The 18,219-nt window shown below is 32.1% G+C and overlaps 1 protein-coding gene across 1 annotated transcript in view; it reads right to left on the bottom strand.

Moving 5' to 3' along the window:
• LOC118181527 (uncharacterized) overlaps positions 1-18,219 on the bottom strand; it is a 218,835-nt gene that overhangs the window by 168,844 nt on the left and 31,772 nt on the right. Inside the window, exons 5-7 of the mRNA XM_085809773.1 lie at positions 12,270-12,484; positions 11,946-12,085; positions 11,472-11,563 (exon numbers count right to left, since the gene is read on the bottom strand). Coding sequence (XP_085665899.1) covers positions 11,472-11,563; positions 11,946-12,085; positions 12,270-12,484 — 447 coding nt within the window. The remainder of the gene's footprint in view (positions 1-11,471; positions 11,564-11,945; positions 12,086-12,269; positions 12,485-18,219) is intronic.

Below are 18,219 nucleotides of genomic sequence, written 5' to 3'. Positions count from 1 at the left end.
TGTCCAGTTTTCTACATAATTAATGTTATTTAATGCAGTCGTACTAAACCTATAGTTGTATGGAAATCAAATATAAATAACTTTATGATATTATCAATCATAACTTTTTTTGCATTTTCATAATTTTCCAGAATTTTGGTAAGCTTTAACTAAAAAAGTACAAACCTTTAAAATAATCTGTGGTTAGAAAAAAGACAATGGAAACCACCTTCAAATTACTGTTTTTTACTCTCACTCCCACTTTCTGTTTTCTAATCAAAGACTATATGAGTCAGGTATAACACACAATTCTTGAAGAACCAGGGCACATAATAACTACATCTTAGGGCACCATATGATGTACAGGGTTATCCAAATTAAACTTCCCCAACTCAGAGGCCTGTGCAGAGTGTTGTATGGGTCATAATGTGATGAAATTTTAAAAACAGATACTTGAGATCATGCGCTCGAGATTTATTAAACAAGAAAAATTAGTACAACAAGTTGCCGATAGGTGGCATTGCAGATCAACAAGACATTCTACAGATGTTCTATATGTGTGCCGTGGTTCTCCACAACTCTTTCCATTCGCAAAGCAGTGTGTTCCACAGCGGAACGCAGCAAGTCCACATTAATTCCATGAACATGTTGAATAATTGCGTCTTTCAGGATGTGCCAAGGTTGCTGGGTGTTCTCGGTAGACCCGATCCTTTAAGAATCCCCATAACCAAAAGTCGCATGGCGTGAGATCAGGCGAGCAGGGAGGCCAAGCTGTAGGGAAACAGCGGCTGATCACACGTGCATTGGTAAAAGTTGCCCATAACACCTGTTGAACGCCACGAAGAATATGGGTAGGTGCACCATCCTGCATAAATATCGTGTCCTGGAGGCGGCCACGTTGTTGCAGTTCAGGGATCAAAAACATTGTCAACATGTCCTGATACAGTTTTCCTGTCACAGAGCAGGTTTTGAACCCTGTTGGAGTCACCTCTTCAAAAAAATAAGACCCAATGACGAATGTTGCAGTGAAACCGCACGATACAGTAACCTTTGGAGGGTTAATGGGCCCTTCAAGGCAATCCGATGGATTGCCCGTGGGTTTTCACTTGCCCATATGCAACAGTTGTGCGTATTCACTTGACTATTCAGGTGAAAATGGGCCTCATCCGTTCAAAGGATGTTCCACGGCCAAGCAGCATCGACTTCCATTCTGGCAAGGAACTGCAACACAAATGTTTCCCGAACTACAGGATCCCCATCGGACAGCTGATGATGACTATGGATTTTGTAAGGAAAATAACCGAGGATTCGATGCATCACACGCCAGATGGCATATCAACAGCACGAGAAACAGTTGGCACACTGACACCATGTGGCGATTGGCTAGTGGGGTCCACGACCACCAAAGCAACGTCTTCTACGCGTGCAGATTCCACAACCTGTCGTCCTCTACCTGGTAAAATTTCCAGCTGTCCCGTTCTTTTGAACTTCTTCATCATGTCTCGTAGAGCACGTGGTGTCATTGGTCCTCGGCGTAAGATCTTCAGCTGACGGAATGCTCTTATCGCAGCATAGGAGTTCTCGTCATTCTGGTAGAAAAGTTTCACTAACAGAGCTTTGTCTTTCAAAGTCGTCATTGTGCATCAGCAAGCTGGAAACAACTGCCTGTGCAAGGCCTGTCTTCCACTTTTGTAGGGCTCATCTTCTGGATACGTTGCGCAGAAGCTTTATTTCTGCAAATCACGTTGCTGCAATATGCACATTACTAGTGTTACAGCGCCAACTATCGGCAACTTCTTGTACTAATTTTTTTGTGTAATAAATCTCGAGCGCATGATCTGAAGTGTCTGTTTTTAAAATTTCATCACATTATGACCCATACAACACTCTGCACAGGCCTCTGAGTTTGGGAAGTTTAATTTGGATAATTCTGTACATGACAACTGAGACAATAAACTTGAATGGGTTCTCTAATTCCCTTCAAGTTTTGTAACTGGTCAGACAGAGCTCTGTTCAAAGCTTAAGAAACAATGGAAATTTTTCACAACTAAAAAATGAGTAAGTAGTGAATAAATTCTTATGAGCTTTGCTCTATACATGTAATTCACCTATTAGGTATGGAAATTTTTTATCCTTACCAGTTTGTTTTATTTCTGTTCTAGAAACACTTTTCAGCTTCTCTCTTTTGAATGGGAGGGTTTTGCATTCCTTAAATCTTTTCCAAGATTTGTGATATTCTTTATAAAAGCTACTGCACCTCTGCTATGCAACAATAAATATTTTGGGGGAAATGAATGTGTTCTTAGTAGACATTGAATAAGGCAGATTAGTAATAAAATAATCTTTTTTAAAAAAAATCTTTCCCAGAAGGACAAAACTTCACAAATTCATAGACTGAACTCTTTTAATTCGGTATTGGTGAAACTTTTATAGTCAAAAATTCATCAGCACGGCATAAAGAGTTGTAAACAAAATGCATCCTGCACTGAAGATAAGGTGGGCATTATTTGAAAACTATATGATGGATGTAGCAAAACTGATAACTGCTGGAAATACATTTTATTTGAATCTGTAACTGGTACTATAGGGAAAAGTCAAGACTTGATAACTTTTACTCATTGAAAAATTTGATTAGTTTTTGGAGTGGAGGATTAGGAAAAAATAATGAAGATAATGATAATGAGGATTTGCCCATTGTTAAGTGGCCAGGGTGAAAGAATGGTATTTCTATATTCTCAAAATGTGACATACAGATTTTTCAAACATGTGAAGATGATGTTACAGCTCGTTTATCTTAACATTTATATATAAATATTTTTTGGGGGAGACACAGTATTTGCTACAACCAAAGTGCAAAACTGGCCAAGTCTGGCATTTAAAGCTGTTATACAATTTACCATTACTTCGGAATCTGGCTGGCCAATTTTAGATTTGGATAAGAAAAACTGGTGAAAGTTAGAAATTACCTTTCCTTTGGTTATAACGATCTTTAATGACGTTAATATTCATAGTGTTTGAAAAACATATTTACTATTTGGTGGAATAAGTCGTAAAAAGTTATATTCTACCATTAATATATAATTAGAAATCTCTTAGATTTCCTTATAATATAAGAATCAAAAAGGCCACTTCTTTCTTCCGAGTTCAGAAAAAAATGGACAAAGTCGGCAATAAAATATTGTAGTTACCAACAAAGAATGTGAGAAAACTCGCACCGCAATCAAATTTATGATATGAGAATGCAGAAATCATTTCTAATGGTGAACCCTTCCAATTTCTCAAAATCAGTTTTAAGTAGAAAAGTATTGCGTTGTTAGGTTCACAGACATCTGGGAAGGTATCTTTCAATGCTTTAACAACTTTTTCATAAGAAAGTTATGAAGTGATGCTCAGTCATAAAAACTTTTCCACTTGGAGGGGAAAACTCATCTCTGCACCAAGCAGAAAGTTTTTAAAGCTAACACAGGGTTTGTACATATTTTTTGTACATGGAAATTAAGTACTTTTAAGAACCATCAACGAAAAGAATTAAAGATTTATCAGCAAATGGAATAAATTACTTATATACAATTGACTTCTTTCTTGTAACATCATTTTAAGAATAAAACAAAAGTACACACAGAATGCATTATTAGTAAATATAGTCCAACATTTAACATTACTGTAAAAATAATTCGAAAATAAAATCAATTTCCTAAAAATTATTAAGGAAATAGTTGTAAATTAGAAAATTTCCTGAAACATTTATATTTTATGCTTATGATAGCCACATATTTTAAATATGATTTACATAGTCACTATTAAAATATTCTTAGTTTTTTTTAATGTGCATTAAAATTATTATACTAAAAATGACAATCTAAAGAAATTTTACAATTTAAAATAACAGATACATATAATTTATTACACTAATTTAAATGGCTATCAAAACAATTATACATTAAAAACTAGAAAAGATACATAACAACAAAATACTTATGTATTTTGCTAACATTAAATTTTTATGAATATTTTAACTAATTTTTATTTACTCTATTCCCTTTAGCATCTTTTTGAAGTTGTTTTACTTTAAAAAGCAAATCAATATTTTGCAAGCATTTACTTCACCTGCTAATTTCTTAATATTTTTAACACTATTCCACTATCCCATTCTTTCTCTTTACATAATCAATTTCTTCTGCAGTTAGTTTCTCTTCATCTTTGAATTTTGACTTAAAGATTCTTGTAGTTCTAAAAAATTGCATGTATTTAGGAAGTGCAGAAGAAACTGATAATTGTATTTCTTTAGTAATATCAATAATGAGCATACATCTAAAAAAACTTTCATGAAATGATATGTGGTGCACTGAGATAGATACATAAGACTGTACCTTTTTAAACTGTCGATTTTCAATATCTTAATTAACACAGAATTTCCTTTCTACAGATCCATGTGACAAGATCAGAATCACTTTTTCAGTTTTTCATGCTTGTGAATAGTGAAAAGTGCTAAACAAAAGATAGAGAAATAAACATGCTAAGAGACAGACTTCTGAGTTCACCAACAGAATATTCAAATAACTAAATAACTTTGTTTCATTGTTTTTTCTTTTAAAAAAAAAGAAAAAGAAAGAAAGAAAAAGATAAGAGAAATTCCTCACAATCTTCCCACAAAACATGTTCATTCTGTGTTAATACCATGAGCACTTTTTTTTTCCTTCAGGATATTTAGCTATTAACAATAGATCTTTAAATCTTGCCTTCAAATTCTGCTAGAACCTTCTAAGGTACAAAGTCTAAAATCAGACAGAAAAAAATGCCTCAACAGCCAGCCAATTCCAAAAATCTTGAAAACTATCACAGAGTAAAAATCTGACATACTTTCAAATAATTCAGAATATTAATGTGAAATAAACACATACTCATATTTTCAAACAATTTCCTTAGCATTTTTTTTAATTTATTAAAAATGAATTCATATTTTACTACAGCATTGCACACAGTAGACTAGATTTATAATTCCCTAAGCTTTTAAAAAATAATTGCTAACTTGCTTTTTTGGGGGGAGAGAGGGGACAGGAATGCTGCATTTATATTTTTCTTTACTAAGAAATCCGTGTTCAGTACGATCAGTAATAACTTTGATGTAGGTAATGGCTTTTTGCTTAATTCTACAAGGACTAGATTAGAATTTTAAGTATACAAATTAACAAGTGTTTGGGATGAGAAATTGCTAGGAGGAGGATAATAATTGATGGAATGTAAAGAATTTTTGTAAGCTATTCACTTATTCAAAAATTATCCGTAAAATTTTCATCAAAAAATCTTTCAGAAGACTTTTCTGACCAAAAAGCATCACAGGCATTTTTGTATGAAAGCAATAAATATTTTACAATCTATGCAGGATCTAAGCTATCAGTGTTCAAGGATGTTCTACATTCAAACATATCTTCATTCATATAATTAAGTAAACTTTCAATAACAGGTCCACAGAGACAAATTATAACAGATTCAGTCAGTTTTGCCCATGCTATATATTTCAGTTTTCTATCTTCTTTTAGCCTAAATACTTCAGCATAAAACTTCGAAATATCAGCTTTTAGAAAACAGCTGATATTCTATACTTGCATAGTAAAAATAGGGAATAAAATAAACTTTTCTGCATAATATTAAGCGACTTCTATGAGCAAAGTCATTTGCTCAAATAAGATGTTTGGCCCTTCATTTAACTTTATTACATCTAAAAGTTTTAGCTGTAATCTCTGGACAATATATTCGTTCTAAAAAATTTGAGAAAGGTAGTAAGTCTACACATCACAAATCTGGAATTCCTCCTATATCTGGAGAACAATCTCCCATGAATAACTGCAACTGAAATTTCAAATGATGCAGTACAAAGTCTGAAATCCATATGTCCAATAAATATCCAGAGAAATAATGTTTGGACCACTAGCAAAAAAGAAAGAAAAAAAAATATTTTATAGTTTAAGAATAAGAAAAATAATGCTCCAGAAAAAGCAGATGAGCTATACAAGTGATTTTTCTTCCGACTAACTGAGATTTCTGGACATCACTCTCTAACAGCAGCTTGCTAGGAAACCACACTATGGCCAAGGATAATACATTGATTGCTATAGTATTAACATCAGACACAACCACACTATTGGATCTTGAGTGGTTGTAGGATGTTTCTATATGAGTTAAACAAGAAGTGAAGCTTCAATACAATTTGTTTGGAGTAGGATGTTGTTCATACTGGTTTTCTTCTGTTGGCAGCAAAGCAAGAGAGATTCTGAGGAACTTAAATTCAGCTAACCTAGCAAATTTCGCTCTTTCTGAACTTTTTAATTTCATCCAGCTTATTATTCTTTGCAGACTATTACAACTATCTTATAAAAATTGTAAGTCTAAAATAAGCCTGAATTTTTGATTATGTTGAAAAGATTTTCGAATTCAGGATATGCTAAACAAAAGCATATTTCATTTTCAAAAAAGCAAAAAATGGAATTGTTGCAAAAAATAAATATGCCAAGGCATAACTTCCTGAAAATTATGTGAGAAGTATGACATTGGGAAGCCATCAGTATATGACTAAAAAAAGGAACTTCTTTGGTTCTGACATGACATTCCCAATGAATAACAGAAAAATCACTCATTATGCTAAACTGGCAATCACCTCAAAAGGATGATTGAATGCATGAATCAGCATTGCAGGGAGGACATGCCACTGACAGGCCCAATATTCATGGTTCAAGACAAAATATTTCAAGAGAAAATGAACTTAAAATCTGAATGCACAACTTTGACAGGTTGGCTAATTAAATTAAAAAATCACTATGTTACAGAAGGTGTTTGCACATTTTTTGAATGATTTTGATAAAACATTAAAAAAAAAAGGGCAAATGTTTTGGAATAAAAATTTCTGGCCACAGCTTATTATTTGAAATGTAAAATATAGTCTGCTACTTCTAAACTTATTCTTTCAAACTGTCACATACAAAAAAGGTGGGGTTTGAAAGTAGGCGCTCAATCCCGGACGAATTCTCTTGTTTGCTGGAAGAGTCCAAGATTTGTAGGTAGGGTACGTGAAAGTAGGGATGAGCTAAGAGAAGAAAGGAAAAGGGATTTTGAGTATACGGAATTTCAGTCGTTCCAGGATTGAGCGCCTACTATGAATGGGCTCCTGCTTTGTGAGGGTAGCTAGGGTTTCATTAGTAAGTGCATTATTTATTATTCTTATTGATTGTCTGCCCTTTTTTTCACAGTTACAATTTTCTACAATAGCTAAAGTAAATAAAACTTTACACTTACGTATTGTAACTTCACGTAATAATCTGTTACTTTACCGTCATAAGAGTTCTAATAAATATTAAATTTCATTGGAATAAACAAAATTGCGTAATTTCGCCAAAACGTTATGCCTTTAAGCAAATTTTAAATAAGCATACAATTTTACATTGCAAACACGTATTTCTCTACGAAATTTTTTGTTTCTTTGTTTCACAAATTGATAAAAATTAATCTGTCTTTAAACAAAATGTTCAATAAAAATGGAGCATAAAAATAAGCAGTGAAACTCCTTCCACGGTTCGGGAATAAGTCAGCGAGCATATACCTTTTTCCCCTGGTACCCACTGAAAGCCATTCCACGATCTAATTATTTCCGTTGGAAACCATTGCGGAACACCTTTCCTTTCTATTCCTCTCACCTGCGTATATTGAACTCGCCCAGCTAACAATAGCAGGCGTTCCGAGATTGACGGTCTAGTGTGGTTTGAAGGGCATGTTTTTCCGTTTTCTGAACAGAAATATTAGTATTCCATAATTAAAAAATGTTGTGAAATGCACGGTATTAAAATTAAATTATAAAGTGCAAAAATAAGCAGCAGCATTAACATAATGTTTATCAGCTTTTTTTATCAAGGCATGTTGCTCAATGCAGAACATTTTGAAGAACTCTGTACGAAAATTATTTAGCAGGACAGCAATGGAAATACATCGTGACCCTTGAATGAAGCATGGATTTACCTGAAGGCTGCAACAAAAAAGAGTCTATTTATTATCGAAAAGAAGAAGAAAAAATGTACAAATCTGGTTAATTCAATGTAAAGAATGTTTCGGTAAGGGGTTTACGATTGTCACAGGATTTTCTTACATTGGGAAATTAAAGCTAAGAGTGGGAAAAAATATTAAAATCCAACTCAACGTACAATCAATAGAAAGTTTTATGTCCAATATTTACAGAACAAATTCCATTTCTTTATCCCAGTGACTTTCAAAGAAAGAAATTGCATCAAGACAAAGCAACAAGTCATACTCCAAAAAAGTATCACTGCATTCCTCGAAAAAGTGCAGATTTGTACAGGTATTGCATATATAACTTTTCCAATGTATTCCTGTGAAGCCCTCTAACATTTCACCTATGGAGTCTCCTTTAGTCTCTTGAAAACAGCTCTTTATAAGTGCAAAGGCACCAGGACAGGATTCATCAAGATTGATGGATTCTGGAAAGCAGTAGAAGAATGGAAATCAGTACTCCTAGAAACTTTATGAAAAGCCCTTCTATCATGGAAGACTTATAGGTTGCAGACTTATAGTCTAGAAAAAAGGCCAGATCGAACATTAAAAAAATAGATTCTAAATTTTAAACATAAATTGCCCTGAAATCGTTCTAAAAATAGTAAAATTCCTCTGTATAATGCAGTTAAAAGTATCAGGTAAAAACTGTTGAGATGAACAATTTTCAGATGAATCCCTCAAACTCATTAACAGCAAAACCTTATCTCTAAAACAAACTTATAAAGCTCATGAAAGAGGTCTTTTCTGGCAAATGCAATGTAAAATATTTTGTCGACATCTGTCAAGGTCTCTGGTGAAGAGAACTACTCTAATGAATCAAAGAGCTAACTAATATAATTACCGCTTACCTTCAGAAAAATACCCCAACAATTTCTTAGTTGATAACAAACCTCTTCTATAAGAAACAAAAAATAAACAAACAAACAACAACAAAACAAAAAAAGAAACACAGATGTGCACCCAACTTTTTATTGCGAATGAGCTCACGGAAAAAATACTGCAGTGAAACTTAGTTAGTCTGGTCCTGGTGTTTCAGTTATCCCTGGTGTTCAGTTCAGTTCAGTTTACGTTCAGTTTTTCTGCATGTGGAGAGGAAATTTTTTGGATGTGACAGAAAGGGTTAAAGAACTATCAGAACTAAATATATTAATATTTAAAAATTCTTGCATAGTTTTAACTCATAGTTGTACTCTTGCAAAGTTTATGAAAAGATATACTGACCAGTCATTCAGAAGTAAGTCAAAAGAAACTGAAGATTTGTTTCTAAATTGTCCAGCATGTTTGAGTTTCCAAAGCTGATAGTAAAGAACTGATGATATTTATAGAAATACCTAATGATCTATGGAAAGCACTGGGAAATAATTTCTTTCACTTTCAAGAAAGAGATTACCTATTAACTATAGACTACTCCAGCAAATACGTTTATACTGAACATTTGAAAGTTTTTTTCAAACATAGCAGTCATAAAACTGTTGAAATCATTTTTTGCAAGATATATTCAGATGCAGAATATTCAGATAATTGTCCACAATATAATTCCAGAAATCTGAAAGAATTTGCAAAGAAATGGAATTTTGAAAGCAAATCTTTAACTCCGTAATATCCACAATCAAATGGAATGGTTAAAAGGCATATTCAAATGTCAAGCGAATGTTAGAAAAAGCCACAGTTGACAATAAGGATCCATATTTAGTGTCACTGGAATATCGTTAACTTTGATAGATAAATAGAAATTAAGTGACATTGAAAATTTATGTTTGGAAGAAAAGTAAATAAACTGGTGCGTATAAAAGACAATTTCATCCAAACTACACAAAATGAAGAAGGAAAGTAACATTTACTGAACAGAAGAGCATTGTAAAAAAAGTTATACTTTTGGAAGACCATTAAAAACACTGAAGGTGGGACATCAAGTATATATAAATGAGAAAGGGAAAAACTAAAATGGAGGAAATCATAGGAGAAGCATAAAGACATTATTCATACAGGATTATAAAAACAGATGGCAGATTATAGAAGGGAACAGAAGAAACAACATTAGAGGAACTAATTGGATAGATTTCACACCTCAAAATAATTATCGGAATGAAAGCAATGAAACTGAAGATGTGAATGAACCTGAGATTAGTAAGACTATCTCAAGAGAAATGCCAGTAAATTCTCCTATACATCACAGATTCTTGATTCTAAGATAGGAATCACCAGACTCTGTAAATGGATATAACTATGCCACTAGAATTGGGAGGACTGTTATTATTTATATGAGTATGTATAAACTTTATTGTTTAAAAAGAGTATATATAAACTTATTTCTGTTAAAAAGATAAATTACATATATAATTGTAACATAATATATGTAACCATAATTGTATAGAATAGTATCAGCGTAAAATACCATTGTCCAGCTGATCTTGCATAATCCTTATTATCCACTTACTAATAACATATAAGTAATATTACAGCTTCTGAATATGACTACTTGTCAAAGTACTTAGGTGCCACTTACAGACACATACAAGATTAGATTACACACTAGAAAAAGCCTTAGCAATAACTTAAATTGATTTAATATTCATCTATGGTCTTGAGCCAATCATCAGTATAACAAATCTAGGGAATGTAACTGCAGCCTTCTGAGAATATTAGTAAATTAAAATAATTACAAAGTTTCAGGTAGAACCTTCAGCAAAGAATATAAATAACACTATGCTGTACCAAATTTCAACTCGCATACCATATATTAGCTGACAAGGAAGGATTTACCTCTTCGTAAAATTCATTTTTCATGTTAAATTTATTTCTTAATAAAATAAGTTTTTATTCCAAAATTATAATTATTTCCATATATACTCAAATGCCATACACCCTGAGGTTAGCTCAATTCTTTTATGGGTGAACAGATTTTTTTTACCAGATTATTTGATGACTAGTATTGACTAAAAACTGTTTTGTGATAAAGTTATGGCCATATCTGCTACTTGGCATTATTCTCATATATATACCTCTAAAGAAGGCTACTACAAAACAACCCTCTGCAAACCATTCATTTTTGTGAAAAAATAGGTTTATCACCACAGACAGAGTTTAGCAACTTCCCAAATAATTGTTCTGGGTTGTATGGCTATTCAAGAATAACTCACGTTGTATTGTCCTTCTCTTTCTGGTCTAATTATGGACACATCTAATCTATTTACATCTAATTATGGACTTTTTCTGAAATGAGCATATTTCAAGACATTAATACTTTAGTTTTAATTTTATAAGGCTATGCTGATCCATCATGACTCTACATATTTCTGTGCTTAATTTAAGATATGTAGTCTGTGCTCATTATTTAAATTATGGATACTAATATAAATAAAATGCTTCATCTGTAACTCAAATAATACTAAATTAATACTCCAAAATACACATTAAAATAAATAAAATAATACCTAAAGATGAATCTGAAGATATACTGCCTGTCCTTAAACTATCTTTTAATGAATCTGATGACTCAATGCCAAAAGAATTTCCTTCTTTCTGTCTATAAAGTACAAAAATGCAATGTAAAACAAGAAATGAACATAAAGGCTGTTTTGTCATTCCGAACTTCCTTCAAATATTATCAGAATTGATGGAAAGCAATCATTTGCTTTATAGTACTGCAATTTAATACTGATAGCAGTTCTATTTAAATTGTTAAGAAAATTAATTAATTGTTAAGAACATTATCTCATTTAATAAAAAGATAGTATATGTATTTTATTTTGAAACAAATTATTTAGTTCCATAAAGACATTTCTAAAAAAAATCATGAAAGCGTTCAAATTAAGCAGAAAGTTTCCATATTAAACAGGTGACTTGACATAGTGGTGTAATAATACAGTAACAAAAGTAATAATACAGTAATAAAAATTTAAACTTACTTCAGGGACAAATGCAGTAAGAATCGAACCAAACGAGCTACAGGATCCTTAAGCCATTCTGTTTTGATAAATCGTTTATCTGGAGGAATAGCAGCTCGTCTCCTTCCAAGTGCATCTATAAACATTTGCCACAAATCTTTCTAAGAAAAGATAACATGCAAATGAATATTCTTAGGCAATTTTCATTGGCTTAAAAGAATTGGAAAAAGTTTATTCAATTTTAGAAATTTAAATAAAAATTGTAATTATCAAGATTTTAACTTATATGTGTAAATTAATGATATAAATATACCAAAAATAAAGTAATAAACATGTACAGCTTACTCCATATACATGACTTGCATTCATTATTAAATAGTTGAAAATCTCTTCTCCATTCAAATTTTGAAATTTGTTACTTAAAAATATATCTTTAACAGCATCACAAAACTTGCTTTCAGCTTTCAAACAAGCAGCTAGCGATTTAGTTGACTCAGAAATACACATATCTCTTCCTTCACCTATTCCAGCATACTGCTCACTAGATTCACACCAAAAATCTAAAATGAAATACATAATATACTAAAGCTAACTTATGAGTATTAAAATAATATATTTATATATAAATAATTTTTAGATAGTAGTGTTTCATTTCAATCAAATTTAAAAAGAAAAAAAAACTGCTGCAGATGTACTTCTGTAAACATTTAAAACACACATTAATTTATGTGCAGATAAAAGTACTCCCACAAGACTTACTGAAAAAAATATTCACTAGTAATATACTTCTTTAAAATCATTTATACTAAGCGACATTTATAACATCAGCAAAGCACTGAAGAAAATGATGGAGAATACTGTAAGGTAGGGGAAAGGTGCACTTTATGTATGTACAGTTATAGACAAAGGTATCTGAACACAGCTTGATTAAGCGGTAACTTTTGTTAATAAGTTACATAAAAATAAATGTCGATGGGGTGCAACACTTCAATTGACATAAGAAATGAAAAAAAAAATCCACCAAGCTATTTATTACAGTATTCAAAGCAGAGATATTGCAAATTTTGATGATGAAAAAAGTAACGCAACATTCACTGACAACATATACTAAAATTTGGTTCATTAAAATAAACGAGTGAAAGTTGCAAGAAAGCGATTTGTACATTTATTTTTTAAAAAAATTCTCAGTTAAATACTTGGATGATTTATGCAGTGTCTGAAAAGAAACAAGAATTGTCTTTACATGATTGTGACAAAATAGTCAACTTAAGGAGAAATAAATTAACCCATAAACAAATATCTAAAAATTTTTATTCAAGCATATCAACTGTGTTCTACGTAGTTAAGAAGCCCGAATCAGGTGGAAAAGTGCAAGCGATCTGGTAAATATAAATTCCTTTCAGCAAGAAGCTATAGGCTCACTGAAAGGTCTGTTAAAAGAAATTCATTTATTTGTAGCAATGAAATTGCAGATCACATTTATCATGCTCTAATGCTTTTGTAACACCACATACCGTAAGAACTTGTACACAAAGTCTTAGTTATATGGGAGGACAGGAGTGAAGAAGCCCTTCATTAGTGAAGCAAACATTAAAAAGAAGGCTGCAGTTTGCAGATATGTGTTTAAAAAAAAAGACTTGGGAGTTTTAGAAAACTAATATTCAATGATAAATGCATTTGTATCTGATGGCAAAAAAGTTCTTTTTTAGGTAAAGTAAAAAGGCTTAGCTTCCTCATAATGTGGTTCTGATCATAAAACATGCAGTAGGATGTATTACAATTAGGTGATGCATGTCTTGGAATGGACCTGGTAAATACGCTTTCATTGAAGGCACCCTGAATGCACATAAATATGTTGACATTTTGAGAGGTAACGAAATTTGACAGTGTATTAAAATCAAGTCTACAAAATGATGTCTTAGTCCAGAAAGACAACTACAAGCATGCAGTAAATGTGGCTGAAGAATGTTTGTTGTAAAAAGTTCCTTATAGATTAAGAAACACCTCTCCAGTCTCCTGATCTGAGCTCAACAAAGGATTTGAGTGCACTCTTTAGATAAAAAAATGAGGCAGTATAAGTTTTGAGGTAAAAATGAATTTAACAGAATTCTTTTTAATAAATGTAAAAATCTTTCATGTGATCCAACACACTTGTTGAGTCTATGCCAAGCAGACAACATGCTCTATTATAGATAACAAGGGACTTTTTCCCAAGTATTAATTTTTCTGCATAAGTTTGAAGATATTCTTCTAATTTCAGAATTCTTTAAACTGTAGATTACTGTTACTTTTATAAAATGTTTTTGAGTTATAATGTTTATCATTTTCAAATGTTCATTTTGTGCAAACAAATATCAACTTTGACTGAGATCATCTAACATCTGAGGAACATGGGTCACACATCACCAAAAATTCCCAAGTCAAAACTTGAGGTCAACACTGACTTGAAAAAGAAATGCAGTTGATACTGTACATTCAAAATGAACATCATCAACAACTATATATTACCAATGGAAAAATAGAGAAAACTATATCAATAATGAAGTTTTGCTCATTACAGGTAAACTATGTGACAAAATATGACGTTTCAAAATTTTGTAAAGTCACCACTCGTATCATCAAAAAGAGTTATACATATTTTTAACTATTAACACTGATTTTGTAGCCATTTTTTAACAATGCATACTTTTAAATCAATAGAATCAGCTGCAGTTTTTCTGTGCACTGTATTTATATTCATCCAGTTTAAATTTTTTTAAATTTTACAAATATTGCTTTGTCAAAGGTGATTCCTTAATGATTCAACACACAGCTACCGTACACTTTGAAATTAAGCCACCAGATTTATAAAATTTTATAAATATGTTATTTCTTATGCTGAACTTTTCCTGCACTTTTACTCTGAACCAGAACATGCAAATGAGGCAAGTTAAAAAATTGATTGACAATCTCAGTGGTGAAACTGTTATATTATGTTTGCCTTTAGTGCTGTTGTTACAAGCTGGTGAATTTATCTTAAAATAAAATGAATTACTTTTGTAGTTGTGAGACTGCTGAGTCATACTGTTAAGCTTTAAATTTCAATTTTGACTTATAAATAATGCAAATCGTTGCGTGTCCAGCCGCAAGAAGCAAATGTTAATTTTAATAAGTTTTAGTTTCTGTATCTTCACAATGAAGAACAAAACAAAATTTTTTATGCTTTATAATATCGTAATTATTGTTTTGAAATTATAAAGTAAAAATGGGATGATAGTTCATCTAGAAGTCTTATAAACCAGAACCTTATAAACTATTTATACTTCACTTAGGTTAAAGAATGCTTATTGGTTGCTTAGCACACTGTTGCTGCAATTAATTCATATTTGGAATGCAAACTGAACCTTGGCACTTTTTATTTAATTTGGCACATGTAGCTAGAGTAAAGTATGTTATGGTTTTTATCACTTCTTCAGTATACCTCATCCACACTATTGCACTTAGCCCATCCATGCCGGAAACAATATTCATGTTTTTTGCTATGAGGTAGCACTGGAATTCATGCTTCTCATAGTACTTCTGAGTGATAGAGCTGGCAGCACAGTACTGTTACTTATTCAGATGCTGTATGTGCAAATGTTTTGCCGGAAACAATGCTTATGCACTTACTTTGCAAATTGTTATAACTCATGCCCTTTTTTCCATCCTGACTACACATTTCTTCCAGTAAGTGCAACTGGAAAAGTAGTTAGCATTTTTTTCTTTTTTAATTTTTGTCCGTATAAATAGAGATAACATGGATACGGATATAAGTGATTTGTCTGCTAAATCTGTAAATGAAAGCAAGAGAAATACATCAAGATTAAGAACAGTCTCTATCTCTTAAGACAAGGGTTTTGCTAATGGTACACAGTGTCTGATAGAATATTCATATATAAGGGATCCAGCAATGATGCATGATGCCTGATGCAAGATTCAAGCGTGACCCACTGGTAATGCATGCCATTTGATGGGAGACTCGAGCATGTTCCACAAGTGATGCACACCACCTAATGGAAGATTTGAGCATGACCTACTGTTGATGCATGCTGGTGTGAACATGTTAATTTATAATCAGCAAAGTGACTGTACTGGTAACATTGCTAATCCAAGCCTAGGTCACCCAAGGGTAACGATATTCTAAAAAAGACCATTAACTGATATTACGTGCTGCATACCTATTAGCCAGACAGCTGCCTCTTGAACTCTATGCTCAAGAGAAAAGTGGAGTTCTAATGATACATTATTGCTGAAATAATGACATGCAGATAAACTGAATGTTGATGGTCAGCACAGAAAGGGCTCTATACTCAATGACCAACAGTGTATTTCTTTTCTAAAAGAGCGGCCAGTCTTTCATGGTGCCATGCACATTATTTCTTGATATAATAAAGAATGCCCCTGTGGTGTTGCTTGATATATTGAAATATACTATAAACTAACTGATGATTTTTCATATACAGAATGTGAGACATGCTTTCATTTCTCTATGATAATGGAAACAGTACAGCAGGCATCTTAGCATAGAATAGTATCATGTGGGATGTATGGTTATACACCTCTACACTTTTTTAATAGATAACGTTGTATGATATAACCAACATAAAATTCTTCAGAGGTGTTACTGGGATTCACATCATTTTCATATATGACAACATTACAACTTAAAGAACGTCCAGGATTTTTGTAAAATGAATATTGGTCAAATGGCATAGCCATCTGAGTTTTGGGACCTCAAACATACAGAGCATAGAATTCTATGAAGTACATAAGTAGAGTTCTGGGCTGTCCATGAGTTAAAAACTGTTCTTGTGGAAAAATCAAATACTTGCACAAGGGTTGAGAATTATATGGCTCTCTGGTCTCTCAATTAGCTTCCTCTTTTTGGAGGATATGTTATGTCTTCTTTTGATACCTTTCCTAAAGTTGCATCAAGCAGACACGTAAACCTCAGTTTTCTATTTCATACTGTTATGTTCATCTATGATATAAAGTGTATTTTTTCCAAGTTTCATTCACATTTATGCTGTACTCTCTTAGGTATACAGTGCGTCTGGTGCCTTAATTTTATACACCTGTGTAATTTAGCATAAAAATCCAAAGTTGGAAGGATATACATTCATATTAACTCTCTCAGCGTTACGACCGGAAAATTCCATACAGAAGGTTGCCTTCCACATTCATTATACATGAAAATTTCTGCTATCTTTTATTAATGTATCGGATTTCAGTTTGGATGTATATTGGAAGAAAAAGAATCAAGGTACAAAATTATAACCCTGAGATTATAATGCTGAGAGGGTTAAAATTATAAATATTAACCCTCTCAGCGTTACGACCGGAAAATTCCGTACAGAAGGTTGCCTTCCACATTCATTATACATGAAAATTTCTGCTAGCTTTTAATGTATCGGATTTCAGTTTGGATGTATATTGGAAGAAAAGGAATCAAGGTACAAAATGAAAGAGTCATTTTTTAATTAAAATCAAGAAAATATCACTTATTCATGACATTTTGAGGAACTTTGAAATTTCAGGGCTAAACCTGTAATGCTCAGAGGGTTAATAAAACAATGAGAAAGTCTTAACACAGGCTGCTTAAAAGCATAAAAAACCTCTAGGAAGGGATAGACACTTAAATACAATGCAGTATAAGGTTTGAAATTTAGAAACGCTGAGCTTCAGCAAATTCGTATTTTGAAAATTTCCAGATTTTAGATCATCAGTTTAAATCTAGTAAGATGACATATAGAAATTATAAAATTAAAAATATGAAATAGTTATTTATGAAATAATGAAGCATTTATGGTCTTAAGGAAATCAAAACTTGCAAAAAAAAGCTTAGTATTCATTGTTAAACATTTCTTTCATTGTAAGTTGTTTAAGCTGTTTCATTTTTTGTGTTAATACTTTAATTTTATACAGACATGATTTCTTGTTCAGTTACAAAGTTTTATTACATTCCATTTCCTGTAATTGCCATGTTCAGAATTCCTATTAATCTGTTAAATGAAATCTTAGCAATCTCAGAAACGTCTTTGCCATTTTCTTGACTATCGGGTGCAATAGTTTCTGGATTAGTACAGAATACGCTGGCCATTAGTTGACTGCTGATTGGGACATTGCCATTATAATGGAAAACTTCTGTTACACCATTTCTCCACATTTCTTCTTTCTTTAATTAATTGGAAAATTTTGCCTTCTGCAGCATTCAAAATCTATGAAGGTTCTATGAAAATAAGGTTAAATTTTGTTCTAATCTTAAAATCGAACTTTC

The sequence above is a fragment of the Stegodyphus dumicola genome, chromosome X2 (assembly GCF_044657685.1).
Source record: "Stegodyphus dumicola isolate Sdum_Otavi_A_Nest chromosome X2, ASM4465768v1".
Lineage (NCBI taxonomy): Eukaryota > Metazoa > Arthropoda > Arachnida > Araneae > Eresidae > Stegodyphus > Stegodyphus dumicola.
The sequence above is the reverse complement of the archived record's forward strand: the minus strand, read 5'-3'. Positions and strand labels throughout refer to the sequence as shown.